This window comes from Aristolochia californica, unplaced genomic scaffold (assembly GCF_029961685.1).
Source record: "Aristolochia californica isolate CCGP_79_NKW_82.1479 unplaced genomic scaffold, dmAriCali1.0.hap1 SCAF_8, whole genome shotgun sequence".
NCBI classification, from domain to species: domain Eukaryota; kingdom Viridiplantae; phylum Streptophyta; class Magnoliopsida; order Piperales; family Aristolochiaceae; genus Aristolochia; species Aristolochia californica.
The window spans coordinates 36,209,525-36,224,997 of NW_027182279.1; the positions used below are offsets into that span (position 1 = coordinate 36,209,525).

At 39.5% G+C, this 15,473-nt stretch overlaps 1 protein-coding gene across 1 annotated transcript; it reads left to right on the forward strand.

The window, feature by feature from the left end:
• Window positions 1–11,270: 11,270 nt before the first annotated feature.
• On the forward strand, window positions 11,271–11,688 carry LOC137938436 (secreted RxLR effector protein 161-like). The gene is made up of 2 exons (XM_068783393.1): window positions 11,271–11,348; window positions 11,467–11,688. The coding sequence occupies exons 1-2, from the start codon at window positions 11,271–11,273 to the stop codon at window positions 11,686–11,688; spliced, it is 300 nt and encodes a 99-aa protein (XP_068639494.1).
• The last annotated feature ends 3,785 nt before the right edge of the window (window positions 11,689–15,473 follow it).

The window sequence follows — 15,473 nt, forward strand, 5'->3', positions numbered from 1 at the left end:
CTCTGAACTCTTTTTCTTTTTCACTTCCAATCGACAAAAAGAAAACGAGAAGATGAGGTGGTCAATTGATTCTGAAAACTGAGCTTGGTACTCGTATTTATAAGCGGATTCCTTTGACATTTGAATGATTTTTGGACAAAAATAAGGTACAGCACATTAAAATATAGCATCATAATTCCCCCATCGCCGCATCTCTACCTCTTGGGAGCGTGGTAACAACATTACCCTTCCGATCACGTTGACTATATAACTATATTATTATACCGTTTCAGTTTCATTATCATACCTCCCGAATGAAAATGGCACAAACACCAATAAGGATCACCATGGATAACTTACCTTCTTACGAATGCTCTATCTATCTGAACTTATTATGATCGACGATTGATCCAATAAAAAAATCATTTGGTACGAAATATGTGAAACACTATCTCAGCCGTCCGATCATGATCAACGACTATCTCAGCTGTTCGATCAACGACTATCTCAACCGTCTGATCAACGACTATCTCAACCGTCTGATCATGATCAGATGGTTGAGATGGTCATTTCACATGTTTAACACTAAATGACTTTTCGTATTGGTTCATCCGTGTATTAAGACCCATTGTAAATTTTTTACATTACGTTTAGGGGATAGTGGACATTGGTATCTTATCATTACAATCGGCTAGAGAACTTGGAGTTACCGTCATTGAGGGTTTATGAAATGTTAGAAATGATACATAGAAAGGAAACACTGTGGGAGAGAAGGTAAAAGAAAGAGAGGCGATGGATAGTAGGATAATTAGGAGGATGATTACCGATTCACAAATAATTATAGCTCGCCTTGAATAAGCTCAGGTTAGCTCAATTTTTCCTCGAGCTCAAGCTGGGGTCAAACTTGGAGTAAGGTTGTCATTTATAACGAGCCATGCTCGAGCTTTACCTAGCTCAGTTTGTTATTAGGTATTTGTCACAAAAATACCCTTTATTGTAGTTTCTCTTGTCACTCGCTCCCTGCTCCTCTAGCCATCTCCTCTACACTTAAAATATGTGATAGAAGGCATATGTCTAAATACACATTATTTCCATTAGTAACACACTTTTAAGTAACCAATTTTGTTATCATCAAAATCATATAGAGTAATTTGATTTGAACCTTTGGTCTAACACATTTATCATAGAAATGTTTTATGTTACATTGTATAATATTAGATACATCTGAAATTAGTTATGCTCACATAAGGAGTCATGTACAGGAAACAATTCATTTTGGGAGCATCATGAGCATTGTTACAAGGTGTTACGAGCGTTACACAATGCTTAATGTATTATATGTATCAAAGATCAGGTTTTAGAAACTCAATAGATCACGGAGTTCCTATAATGCTACACCCAGGTCAATGTGCTGTAACCATTGTATTTAATAGAGATAAAGATAAGAGCTGATAGAATTTGAGATCGTCTCAAATTGTAACTATGAAGCATTGTAAGCTTTGTTGAACGATACCTGTTGTAATCTTATAAATATTGCATATTCAATGAAAAGCATCACGATACCTGTTGTAATCTTATAAATATTGCACATTCAATGAAAAGCATCGGGAAATTATTCATTTAATCTTCTTCTTTATTGTGTTGGTGTTTGTTTCACATTCCAATGCGGCTCAAGTGTTAATGTAGAGAGACTACTTGTCTCCCTTGCTGCATATGGAGAAGGAATGGGCCACTCCACACCCTCTCACCTAATCATCTCCTTCTCTCTGTGTTTCTCTCTAAAATGTTTTCTTCTCCATGATAATTATATCGAATGCTCAGCACCCATAATGCTCCTTCATAGTTTTCAATAACACGGTTGAGTGTGCCGCTTTTGGAACATCTGGATCGTAGAATCACTTTCTGTGACTCTACGAGTGAATAAGCCGATCTGTATCGTGTCCAAGAAGCAACCCACTCCCTCCCGTCGTCCCCATTGATTAACCGGCATTAACATTTCAACAGCATGTCACTTTCCGACCTTTTGCTCGACCTTTGGTAATGTTAATAACCTTTACATGATTCAAAGGAACGTCCCTCTTTTTTTATTTCTGAGTATGACTGCGTCACTGCGTCTGTCGAATTGCTTAGTCTCACACAGCTTACTTACACACGAGATTCTTCTTCGTGTACAGGATTTGAATCGTTCAGAAGTGAAGAAGACGTTTGGAATGCTCAAAACTGGGCTGTCATTACATACAAGGCACTCATAATTGAGAGGGAAAATGGCTAATCAGATTAAGATATAATAATCGACGAGTTGTTTACATTGACTTTTTGAATTTATTTCAAACAAGTTGTGAAGAACTTAAAGAAAAGGTTTTATTCTGACCTTCCATTACGAGAATACAATTGTCTATTCACAATCCTGTTCATTTCCCACCTTGCGAATGGTCAAACACTCCAGCTGAATGATGACCAATCGAATGGATAACATGAAACGTTTTGCCTTCGTCTACCTACTAAGGACTTCGTCGCCTGTCTGGGTACTTGAAAATCTCTTAGCTAAAGCTCTGTTACAGCTCCTACAGTCGACATGGATCTGTCCAGAGTGAGACGAAAGATTCACTGGCCAATTCCCATATCGCTGGATCTTATTCATGGCGTTGGCTCCATAAAAGGGACTCATTTTCATTTACGATGGGATTGGCTTCGATCACAAACCCGCTGCCCTGTGTAAACACGGTGATCCATGGATTTCCCAGACAAGCAAATCGGAAATATTCTTGGCCTTCTCAAGGATAATAGCTGTTCATTTATAGTCGTCATTCACTAGAGGGTGAGCGTTGATAGAGATGAAGGATAGATGATCGTCATCGGAAATCTGAGCAACATATACATTGTAAAGTTTCCCATTACAAGTCTTCTCCTCTTCTAACTCACCATTTGTAATGAGTTTCTTAACATGTAAATGAGGCACAAAGCAATTGTCACGACTTGGTGGTTGGAGTTCATTCACGTAAAGACTGAAGCTTTCATTCTTTGGTTCGTTAAGACTCCTGCTGACTGTCATTTTATTATGCTCTCATAATTGCCTAAGATGATACTATTATTTTGTGTAGAGGCAACCTCTCCTGGCTGGCATTCATTATTTCGTTTCAAAAGAGCTATAATGCAGAAGATTTGCCTCTTAGAAGTTAGAATATGTAGCAGGACCCCTACCATCGCTAATCAACAATTTAGTCTTCTAATCATCATCCACTGCCTTTAAGGTTCCGTTTAGAACCCCTAGAACAGAAAAAAGAAGAAGAAAATTTGACCATTATTATTCCCAAAAATAGTTAGTGAAAATGAGATAATTATCAAATTCTTTTTTTCACTGACTATTTTTGGGAATAATAATGGTCAAATTCTCATTTTCTTTTCTTTTCAATGGGGTTCCTAACAGACCCTAACAGAAAGTGCAAGCAACTATCTATTTCTCTCATACCAATTAATATCTAATAGAAAGGTTCAATGATTGTTGTTGGGTAAAGGAAAAAAACTTTACTGTGGAAAATTTTCTATAGGGTAACAACAACGAAAATGGAGAAAAGGAACTCTTATTTCTAAGATTTGTCTGATCTTCTCTGATTTTGTTATCTCTAAAACATACAAGCTACCCTTATTTATAGAGTAAAATTTACCCTAATCTGTATGAAACTGAAACTCCTAATCAAACTTAAAATAAGAATTTACATGAAGCAAAAAATTTTAACCCAAAACAAATTCTAGTTTTCTATACAAACTCCTGAAACAAACTCCTAAACCTGCTTATTTAAGGACTCTTAAAAACCTCTATGTCAAACAACTTTTTTAACTTAAGAAAGATGTATGGTCTCAATGGCATCATGAAAATATTGACTATTGATTCTTCATATTTGCAAGACTCATTCACAACTCCCTCCTCCATTAGATCTTTGATGTATTGGTACTTGATGTCAATATGCTTGCTATAACCATTAAAATTTGCACTCTTGGATAGTGCAACTATTGACTTGTTGTCACAACGAACTGAAATAGGTCTCTCATGATAGAGCTTTGTGAGCATCTAGCACAATCATATTGCTTGTATGGTACACTATACAACCACTATGTGCTCGACTTCAATAGTAGTAATGCAATCACCTAACCAACACTGAAAACATTCTGAGTATGTAGCCTTGGCACGTAGTAAAGGTCATCAATGTCCTTCATGGACCCATTTGTTGTTGTGATGCTCATGTGTCCCTTCCCAAACATTGGAAAGTAATGCTAAACTTGAATTTAGATTTGGCAAATGCATATAAATAGTCAAACAACTTCTTTTGGCTGCTCATGTGATTGCTATAGCTCTTAACAAGAATCCAAATATCTTTCTTAGCCTCCACTATATCATTGCATGCAAGGAGCAATACTTACTTAAAATCCTATCCTTTGTGCCTTAACCTAGCTAGTTTGGCATATTGATCATTAATTAAAATTCTCAACTCTTTTAAAGAGTATTTGTAACTTAACATAAATTAAAGCTCTAAGCAAATAAATAATCACCATAATTGAAATAATTTTTTTATAGTGTTTCACAATTCTTTTCCTAGATTTCTGCACACTTTGGAGTTCAATCCATGATGTATGTGTTAAGTTGTGGAGCCTAATCAATGCCTTATGTTGAGTTGGTACGCGGATTAACCTTCGCGGTAAGGTCGCTATGGGGGTTGGAAGGGGACGAAGCCCCCAAAAGGTCCACAATATATTGACTGTTGTTTCATTAAGGGTAATTTGAAGATTTCACTCTTGTAGTACATTTGCCCTAGTTTTCTCTTTATAATTGGAGGGTGTCGTTATTAAGGTTTTATCATCATCGTGGAGAATCATCTATTGGGGCCCGAGAGAGAGGATAGAGAAAAACATATGTAAGTGTATGTGATTTCTCTTGTAAACTATTTCATCTTCATAGTAGATTACTGCCATGACGGAAGATAGGATGTAGTTTCACCTTGAGGCAAACTTGTATAAATCTTGTCTTTTTTCGTGCTTGTTTTTCCTTCTTCTATGTTTATTATTATTACTCTCGTTAGTTCGGAATTAGGGCATCTAATTCCTAACAAGTGACATCAGAGCTTTGGTTCGTGATTGAGAACAATGGCTAGTGGAGAAGGATTGACTCTAGGAATCAACACGTTTGATGTTATGGATTTTGTGTCCTGGAAGATTAAGATTTAAGATTATTTATACATAAAAAAGTTGCCCTCACCACTTCTGGATATGAAACCAGAAGGTATGAAAGATGATGAGTAGAATCTTCTTGATAGATAGGTGTTGGGAGTAGTTCAATTAACACTATCGAAGAACGTGGCTCATAATGTGGCATCGGAGAAAACCACAACAAGGATGGTAAAGATTCTGTCGGATTTGTATGAGAAGTCTTCCGCAAATAATAAGAAACATCTCAAGAAAAAACTCTCCAATATAAAGATGACAAAAAATACTTCAGTGGCAATGCATTTGAATGAGTTTAGTACGATTGTTAATCAATTGACCTCTATTAAAATTAAATTTGATGATGAGGTTTGTGCTTGAATTCATTTGGCGTCTTTGCCAAATTTTTGGGAGCCTATAAGGGTTACAGACAACAACTTTGTAGGCAACGGGAAGTTGATCTTTAATGATGTTCGGGATACTATTCTTGTTGAGGAAGTTCGTAGAAAAGACTCCGGAGAATCGTCAACATCTAATTTTTCCCCAAATATCGATACTAGGGACAGGAACTTCGAGAGGAATTCCAACAAGGACAATGGTAGAGGGAAGTCAAGGAATGGAAGAAGCAAGTCTAAATTCGTAAGGAATGTGCAATACTGGAATTGTGGCAAGTCTAGTCACATAAAGAAGAATTGTAGAGCATCGAAGAAGGACGAAAAGAAAAATGGTTATACAAAAGAGATGGATGAAGAAGTACAAGATGCTTTACTCTTGTCGGTTTATGACCCTATTGACTCTTGGATACAAGATTCAAGGGCTACTTTTCACACCAGCGCGCACCATGAGATCATGGAGAATTATTTTGTTGGAGAACATGGGAAAGTGTATCTTACTGATGGAGAAACTTTGAATATTGTCGGTATTGGTAATGTCATTTTGAGGATGTGTCAAATAGATTAGTGTTGAAAATTCACAAGGTAAGACATGTACCAAAACTTATACGTAATCTGATCTTAATAGGGCAACTTCATAGTGAGGGTCATAATGTGACTTTTAATGGTGCTGCCCAAAAAGTCACTAAAGAGCCATGGTTGTTGCATGAGGAGTTAAAATTGGAACTCTTTAACCATAGAGTTATGAGGAAGTCGTGCAAGTTGATGAATCAACCAAGTGGGAGTTGGCCATGAAGGATGAGATGGATTCACTGTTATCCAATCAGAAATGGCAGTTGACTGAGTTACCAAAAGGGAAGAAGGCTTTGCAGAATAAACGGGTTTACCGAATCAAAGACAAACATGATGAACGCAAGCGATACAAGGCAAAACTGGTTGTAAAGGGTTTTCAACAAAAAGAAGGCATTGATTACACTAAAATTTTCTCTCTAGTAGTAAAATTGACTACTATTAGAATATTGTTTGGACTAGTGGCAAATGAAGAATTGCACTTAAAGCAGTTGGATGTAAAGACAACTTTTCTTCATGGTGGTTTGGAGGAAAAAATTTACATGATGCAGCCATAGGGTTTTAAAGCACAGGGAAAGGAGGAAATGGTGTGAAAACTTCAAAAGAGCTTGTATGGTCTTAAACAAGCTCCTAGATAGTGGTATAAGAAGTTTGACATCTTCACGAGTAGTATTGGGTTCTTGAGGTTCTAGGCAGATCATTGTTGTTATGTGAAGAACTTTGATGACTCCTTCGTCATCCTACTGCTATATGTTGATGACATGTTGATAGCAGTTGCTTGCAAATTGGAAATAAAAAGTTGAAAAGGGAGTTGTTCAAGAAGTTTGCAATGAACGATTTGGGTGCTGCAAATCAAATCCTTGGGATGAGGATGACTAGGGATATTATTGTCTTGAGACTGTCACAAGAAGAATAAGTGAAGAAGGTGCTGAGCAGATTCAACATGAATGATGCAAAACCAGTGATTACTCCTTTGGCTTGTCTGTTATGCACGAAATAACATTATTATTTTCATTGTTTTTCTTTAATTTACTTTATTTTATTTCAGTTTTAGGTCACAGGGGTATTTTTAGAATTATTTATTCATATGGATATTTTTGTAATATTTTATTAAACCCTAATAGGGTGAACCCTATTTAAGGGGTAAGAGTAATGAGAAGGGGAAGCATTGAAGTATTAAGAATTAAGTTAAATCTAGCGTAAAGAGGTTTAGAGTTTTCCACAACGAGCTCTAGGGTTTCAAGCTTCCCTTTGGCTTGATCGTTCGTTTTCGTACTCCATGTCTTCCTACTATCCCTACAGTAATGCTTGGAAGATCTCATATCCTCCCAAAGAATCCTTGTGTCAGATCCAGGACCGTAACAACTGGTATCAGAGCGGGAACACAATGGGGTATTCTATATCCCAAGAAAGATGGATGGCTATGGGTAAGGAATTGGAAGAAATACGAGCACGGTTAGATGCTTCCATTGAAAGTTATGCAAGTGAAGAACTTGTTGCTGCAGCAAAAATGGTCACACGACCTAAACTATCCGACCATGAAATATGCGCACAAGAGGTAGTAGAAACTATCTCGGACGGGCAGAACGGCCAGTGGCCAAAAAACTCGAAGATTTTATCTTCTTTACCGGCCGACGTCCCAGAAGAGGTAGACGTCCCTGCAAAAGAGGCAGACGCCAAGAAGGACCCTAGAAATCAGAAATCGGAGGTGTATGTGACCACAAACCCGTCGGTATGGGTTGATTTGGGTTCATCCTCAACAAACCCCTCCTCACGGCCAGCAGAAGCAATTCGTCCGACAAGGAGGCGTTTTCGAGAGCCCTTGGTTGCGGAAAATAACCAAGAGGCGAAGCCCCAAAGGGCTGCCCTTTGCTACCGGACACGGAGGAGGCTCCGTCGGACACAACTCCGGTGGGATTTGACTTCTAGTCACCACCTCCCACACTCAATCCATCTCTCGGCAGAACAAAGCAAACCATTGTTCCAAATTGGGGGGGGGGGGGGGGGGGAGGGTAGGTGTATCGGAATTTTTTTTGTGGATGAGCACAATACTTGTGCGAATGTGAGTTGTCCAATTGACGTTGTGGTGTTTAAATTTCTGGATCCCGTGTATGCTGTTCGGCCACGAAATTTTTGTTGGAGGTTGTTTTCTTTCTATACGGTTGAGACCAACAGCCTTGCGCCTCTTTCAATTTCTGTTGCACGTAGAGATGCAAGACGTGTTTCATATTCTTTGCTGAAGGGAGATAGAATTCTTTTGGGTAGTCAATTTGACAACGGGGTGCTGACATTTTGTTTGTGGAGGAATTATATCCATTTTTCTGGGACGAATTATTTAGTTGTGGATATACACTGCATCAGAGTGGCTGTTTTTGGTCATTGTTCCAGCAGTAACAGTCCCTTTAAAACTATTGTGTTAATTTTTTTGGATGAGTTGTATGATGCTCATTCACTGTTAGTCAAAATTATTCAACCAGTGCCTGTTGGTGATAAACTTTTGTTGGGTATCCAGAGCAGGTTGATATAATTCTGTGGATGAATTGTTTTTCTATTGATGGGACCAACAGTAGTGAGTTTGTTCTGGATCTACTTGACAATGTTGGGCTTAATTATTGGCTGCATCAAATGTCTGGTATGGTGCTTAGAACAGACAATGAGATGTTCAAGAATGAAATGCAAAACTTCACCACTTTGATAGTGGACATGATGAAGCAGGAACAACTATTCGCTTCACAAGGAGGTCCCATCAACGAATACGGAAACGTTCAGACATACTATGGAGAAGCTGGGAAGAAGAATCTTCAGTGGTGTGCATCCATGGCTGACTCATTCAATATAGGCATCCCATGGATTATGTGCCAGCAAGCAGATGCTCCTATTCCAATGATCAACGCTTGCAATGGATGGTATTGTGACAACTTCACTCCGAAGATGTGGACTAAGAAGTGGACTGGCTGGTTCAAGGCTTGGGGAGAGCATGACCCACACAGGAGGGCGACAGATGTGGCCTTCATTGTGGCAAGGTTCTACCAGACTGGTGGAGTCTTCCAAAACTATTACATGTACCATGGTGGCACAAACTTTGGGCAAACAGCTGGAGGTCCATATATCTCCACATCCTATGACTATGATGCACCCTTTGATGAATACGGTCACTTGAATCAGCCTATATGGGTCACTTGAAGTAACTTCATGCAGTCATTCCATCATGGGAGAGAGTTCTCACTCACGGTGATAATGTAACCACTGACATGGGCAATGGAGTTGCTGCCACTGTGTCCACTGAAGAAGGTTCTTTTGTGGCTTTCTTGTGCAATGTGAACACCACAACTGATGCCACCATCACTTTCCATGGCAACCAATACTTGGTACCTGCATGGTCTGTTAGCATTTTGTCTGATTGCTCCGCAGAAGTATACAACACAGCAAAGGTAAGCACTCCGACTTTAGTGAAGGTCAAGCAACCTAATATGGCAAAGGATCAGCCTGAGCAATTGAGGTGGGTGTGGAGACCTGAACATCTAGCTGAGGTTCTTAAAGACTGGGTTGGCCATGATTCTTTTATAGCCTCTCGTCTCATTGACCAAATCACAGTCACCGGGGATGCCAGTGACTATTTGTGGTACATGACTCCTGTGCAGATTGATAAGAGCAATCCAATCTTCAACAACGAAGTGACACTGAGGGTGACCTCCAATGGACATGTCTTGCATGCATTCTTCAATGGAAAATTTGTTGGCTCTCAGTATGGACTTGCGTATGGAAAATACGAATTTGTTTTCAAGGCCCCAAATGTTAGTGCTGGGAATGGCATGTCGGGAGGTGAGCTTGGAAGAATTCCTGCATGGGCAAGGACGGAGAAAGGTCTGAAGGGTTCTTTTGCAAATATTGCTGCAACTCCCATGGAAGTTTCTCCAGCAATATCTGCAAAGAAGAGTAAGAGGGAAGCAGAGGCAGCACTTGAGAAACAGGTTACTGCCACAAAGCATAAACGTGAAGTAGAGGCTGCAATTCAGGTGCAGAAGGGTAGCAAGAAAGGAAAACTTGTTTTTGAAGTTGTGCCTACAACGAAGCAAGAGACAAGCAGCTTAGAGGATAGTTTGTCTGAATCCGAAGAAGAGGAGGTTGTTGCTAAAGCTGCTGTTCTTTCAAAGAAATCATCCTCTGTTGTCTCCAAAAATGGATCTTCTAGAAAGTTGAAGAACACAAAACCAGCTAGCAGCTCTGAATCTGAGAGTGATTCTGGTGATGATGAAGTTCCAACATCTAAGATCAGTAAGCCAGCAGCTAAGGCTACGGGGTCTGTTACTGTTTCTTGGGGTAGCAACCGGAGGGGGTCAGTGCTGCTGCATCTACTCCTTCCCAGGGGGCTGGTCATGATGTTGTTGCTACCATGCTGGCAATGGGTAGGAAATGCAAATTTGCCAATGGGGGTGGGGGCCGCCGTGAGGGGCTCTTTCACACCAGTCTAGGATTGAGGGAGGGCAACGTTGCTGTTGGGCGAGATGTAGCGACATTCGGCACGCCTTCCAACAGTTTAAAAAAAAATCTTTCTCTAGGTGGCTGCTTCAGTTTTTTGGCGTCCAGAGGGCAACCATAGCTCTCGCAGATGCTACTTGGGCACAGGTGGAGACATCGGCATATAGACCCTTCTTCCAAGCTTGAGGACAAGCTCGTTCTTCATGGGGGGTGTAATGTTATGCACGCAATAACATTATTTTTTCGTTGTTTTTCTTTAATTTACTTTATTTTATTTCAGTTTTAGGTCACATGGGTATTTTTGAAATATTTTATTCATATGGATATTTTTGTAATATTTTATTAAACCCTAATAGGGTGAACCCTATTTAAGGGGTAAAAGTAATGAGAAGGGGAAGCATTGAAGTATTAAGAATTAAGTTAAATCTAGCGTAAAGAGGTTTAGAGTTTTCCACAACGAGCTCTAGGGTTTCAAGCTTCCCTTTGGCTTGATCGTTCATTTTCGTACTCCATGTCTTCCTACTACCCCTACGGTAATGCTTGGAAGATCTCAGATCCTCCCAAAGAATCCTTGTGTCAGATCCGGGACCGTAACATTGTCACTTTATGCTATCTAAGAAGCGGTCACCTTCTACAGAGCAAGAGCAAGCCGACATGGCCAATGTGCCTTATGTTTTTGGTATTGGCAGTCTCATGTATGCTATGGTGTGCACTAGACCAGACATAGCTCATGTAATGGGAGTTGTGATCAGATATATGAGTAATGGAAGCAGTGAAGTGAATTCTCAGATATTTGAAAGGCATTGTAGACTCAACCTTTTGTTTCAGAAAGTCAAACTTGGGATTACAGGGTTATGTAGATGCGGACATGGCTGAGGATATTGATGGCAGGAAGAGTACCACTGGATATGCATACACATTGGGTGGTACAATAGTTAGTTGCGTCTCTAAGTTGCATAAGATAGTTTCTCTTTACACTATTGAGGACCAAAGCCAGCCAAGAGACAGTATGGTTGTAGTCTTTCTGGGAAGAATTAAGTCTCAAGCATGGGGAAAATGTATTGTATTATGACAGTCAAAGTGCTATTCATTTACAATGGAACCTTATTTAGAAAATGTATTGTTTATCATGTCAGAATAAAACACATACAAGTGCGTTATGATTTCATTAGATCGGCTCTTGTGGATGGAGTATTAACACTTGAGAAGATTCAAGGGAGTCAGAATCTTATTGATATGTTAACAAAGATTGTTACAATTGAGAAAATGAAGTTGACTTTAGTTGGACTTCTCTATAAGGATTAAGTTGTTACCACTACAGAGGAGATTTTGATGATAGATTAGTCTCCGAGTGGGAGATTGTTAAGTTGTGGAGTCGAATCAACGCCTTACGCTGAGTTGGTACGCAGATCGACCTTCACGGTAAGGTCACCGTAGGGGTCAAAAGGGGTGGAGCCCCCGAAAGGTCCATGATATATTGATTGTTGTTTCATTAAGACAGCTTGGGGATTTTACTCTTGTATTGCGTTAGCCCTAGTTTTCTCTTTATAATTGGAGGGTGCCACTATTAGGGTTTTAACATCATCGTGGAGAATTGCCTGTTGTGGCTTGAGAGAGAGGTTAGAGAAAAACACTTGTAAGTGTGTGCGATTTCTCTTGTAAACTATTTCATCTTCATACTGGATTACTATAGCAACAAAAGATAGGACATAGTCTCACCTTGAGGCGAACCTGTATAAATCTTATATGTTTTCGTGGTTGCTTTTCCTTCTTTTGTTTTATTATTATTGCTTTAATTAGTTTAAAATTAGGGTGCTAAATCCTAACAATGTGACATTTACGAAGCCCATTTCCAGTAATTTTCCCGTTGAAGGGCTTAAAAGCCCACTAGGCTACCTAAGCCTAGATCCATAAGGAAATTGAAAACATCTAAACTAGGTTATACAAGTCTAGGCTCTCAACAGGATTTTCAAAACTCAACTGTAGCGACAAAAGTTTCTCAATGGAAATGAGGTGAGAATTTAATCTAGCCTTCACAAGGCTTGATTAGGCACAATACAAGGGTTAGTTACTTACAATATTCAACATAGGGGTGGTGGCACTGAGCTAAACCGACTTGCAAGCCGTTTGAGTTTTGCTCGAAAAAAAGTTTAGCTCAATTCAGTTTTTATTTAAGATTGGCTCAAGCTCAAACTTGGAATAAGGTCCATTAAGTATAAAAAACCAAGAACGAAATTTTCCAAGCTTATGAGCTGACTCACTAGCTTAGATTTTCTTACAAAAATACCATTTACCCTAATTGATCTCGCCAGTTTCCACTTTAGTTGTTGATGATTCTTCTTATTTACCTCGAAGCTCAATGATAATCGGTCATGCAACCCTTTTGGGTTCCTCAATGTCCAATGTTACTGCTTGCCAATGGAATAAATGTTAATGATGGAGAAGTTTGGTCTCTTGTCAGTCATCGTCGCTCGTCGCCGGCCTTCATCTCTCGTCGCCAGCCTCCGTCGCTCATCTGTTGATGAATAAAGGGATGGCGTCGCTCGTCGCAAGTTGAGAGGGAGAAGAGGAGGAGGCCGAGAGGGAGAAGAGCGTGGGAGAAGAAGGAGACCAAGAGAAGCAGGAGTGTGGGAGAGACAGAAAAAAAATTTGACGAGGTTTCGACATATTCCGATCGCTTCATCTGGATGATTCACAATAAACTGCAGAATCCGAATTCCCAAAATTAAACCGTGGGTGTTATCTTCGGATTCATCTGATTCATCAACATGAATCGGGCTCTGGTGCTCCACTAATGACGTGAGGAGATGAACTGAGTATGCGGCTGAAGTTCATCTTCTGATTCGAGCTGACTAACCCCCCTAAGTTGGCAAGTTAAATATGAAGATCATCGTCTTCCATGGGCAGCAGGCCTCCGAATAGTTCGGCACAACAGAAAATCAAAGAGCATATCCAGTGATGAACCAGCGATAATTTTTCAAAAAACAGAGTGGCAAACTAGAGAACCAGAAATGAAAAGATACTCCCAAAGGCTCGGCAATGACATCGATGATGGAAATGGCAGCTTGGCAAAGAGGTAAGACGGCCAGCAGATAGTTTGTGAGGACTTTCCGAATAAAAAACAATCCAACAAATGTGAAATAATTTTCCTAGCTCAACAATCTTCCCCGAAGAAGCGAAAACAACTGGAGATCCTTCCAACCAAATCAGGATCAAATCAAGATAAAATTTCCTAAAATAATCTTACGCCTGCATCTGTGTGGATACTGGGATTTCTGTAGGATCCTGCTAAATCTCCAGCACCTTGGATTTATGACTTTCCATATGATGCAAATGAAGATACAAGCTGACAATGAATCAGTAGGTTCCGTCAGTGCAGAACGAGCTAGATGACAGTGGATCAATCGGCATAGGTGCTTTGAAAAACATATACCAGCCAAGATGCCAATAATAGAAGCTCTTACGATGATATGCTAACAATGGATGTTGGCTTCCAAAAAGAGCGGAAAACAATGACACAACAACACAACAACGAATGGCGATGAACAAATCTGATGTGTCTAACTCGTGGCCATGGCTTTCGAAGCAATGCTTGCAACAACATTCTCTTACTCTACTGTTATCCAATGACCGCAGCACAGAGTAACAAATCAACAACTAGAATCAGTAAGGATTCTTAGGAATCAATCATCAGAATCAATGACTGCCAAGGATTCACAAAAACAAGCAATCCATATCAACATCACATAAACAAACCAGCAAGCATCAGAAACCAGAAACCTATCAGTGTTTGATCGACGCCCAACATTGCAGCACAATGATGCTCCAACTTCCAGTTGAAGTGGTTACATCGATTAACAAAGACTCAGAAATACATATGTTACCAATTAACTAGCAAACAATGGAAAGGAGCCAAGAGATATCCAATATTAAGTCACACAGAAAAATATGATCCTTACCTAAATAGCCACTACTTGCGGTAAATCACCAGATTCAAAATCAGAGTTCGCCACGGAAAGAGACAAAGAATTATCAATAGCAAAGACAAACAACAACAAACTTTGAATAATCATGTAAGGGGAAATAACTCATGGAGTAAATCAAATTGAGAGCTTTCAATATAAAAAAAAATTAGGAGAAGACAAAATCACGCACCCCAAAAAAATGAGAATTCTAAAAACCATAGTTATGAGTCCTGTAAATCAATGCTCTGATACCATGTTGATTTTCAGAACTTCGTAGATTTAGTTCATGGAGAAAAAGAGAGGGACACCCATTGGGAGAAAAATAGGAGGAAGAAGAGGTTGTGGACTTATTGTCCTAACCCTCCCCCTGAAGCTCAATTTATAGATTGATCAAAATACAATGTTACAATAATACCCCTAAAACTTAAACTAATTACATCAATGTCATCTCTATGAGATGACTTTTTATTTACTATCCTGACATCACTGTATGGGCCTTCTCTTTGGTTTGTGGGCCTTGGGCCCATCTTCCACATCTTTTGGACGTATGAACGTTCCTTGGTCTTATGGGTTTGAGCCCATCTTCTAACACGCTTGGATGTGTGGACCTTCCTTGGTCGTGTGGGCTTGGGCCCATCTTCCAACATATGTAAAAACAACTTTTTTTCATGGTGATTTGGAGAAAGAAATTTACATGATGCAACCTTAGGGTTTCAAAACACAAGGAAAGGAGAAAATGGTGTGCAAACTTCAAAATAACTTGTATGGTCTTAAACAGGCTCCAAGATTGTGGTATAAGAAGTTTGACATCTTCATGAGTAGTATTGATTTCTTAAGGTACTAGGCGGATTGTTGCTATTATGTGAAGAACCTTGATGACTCCTCAAATTGA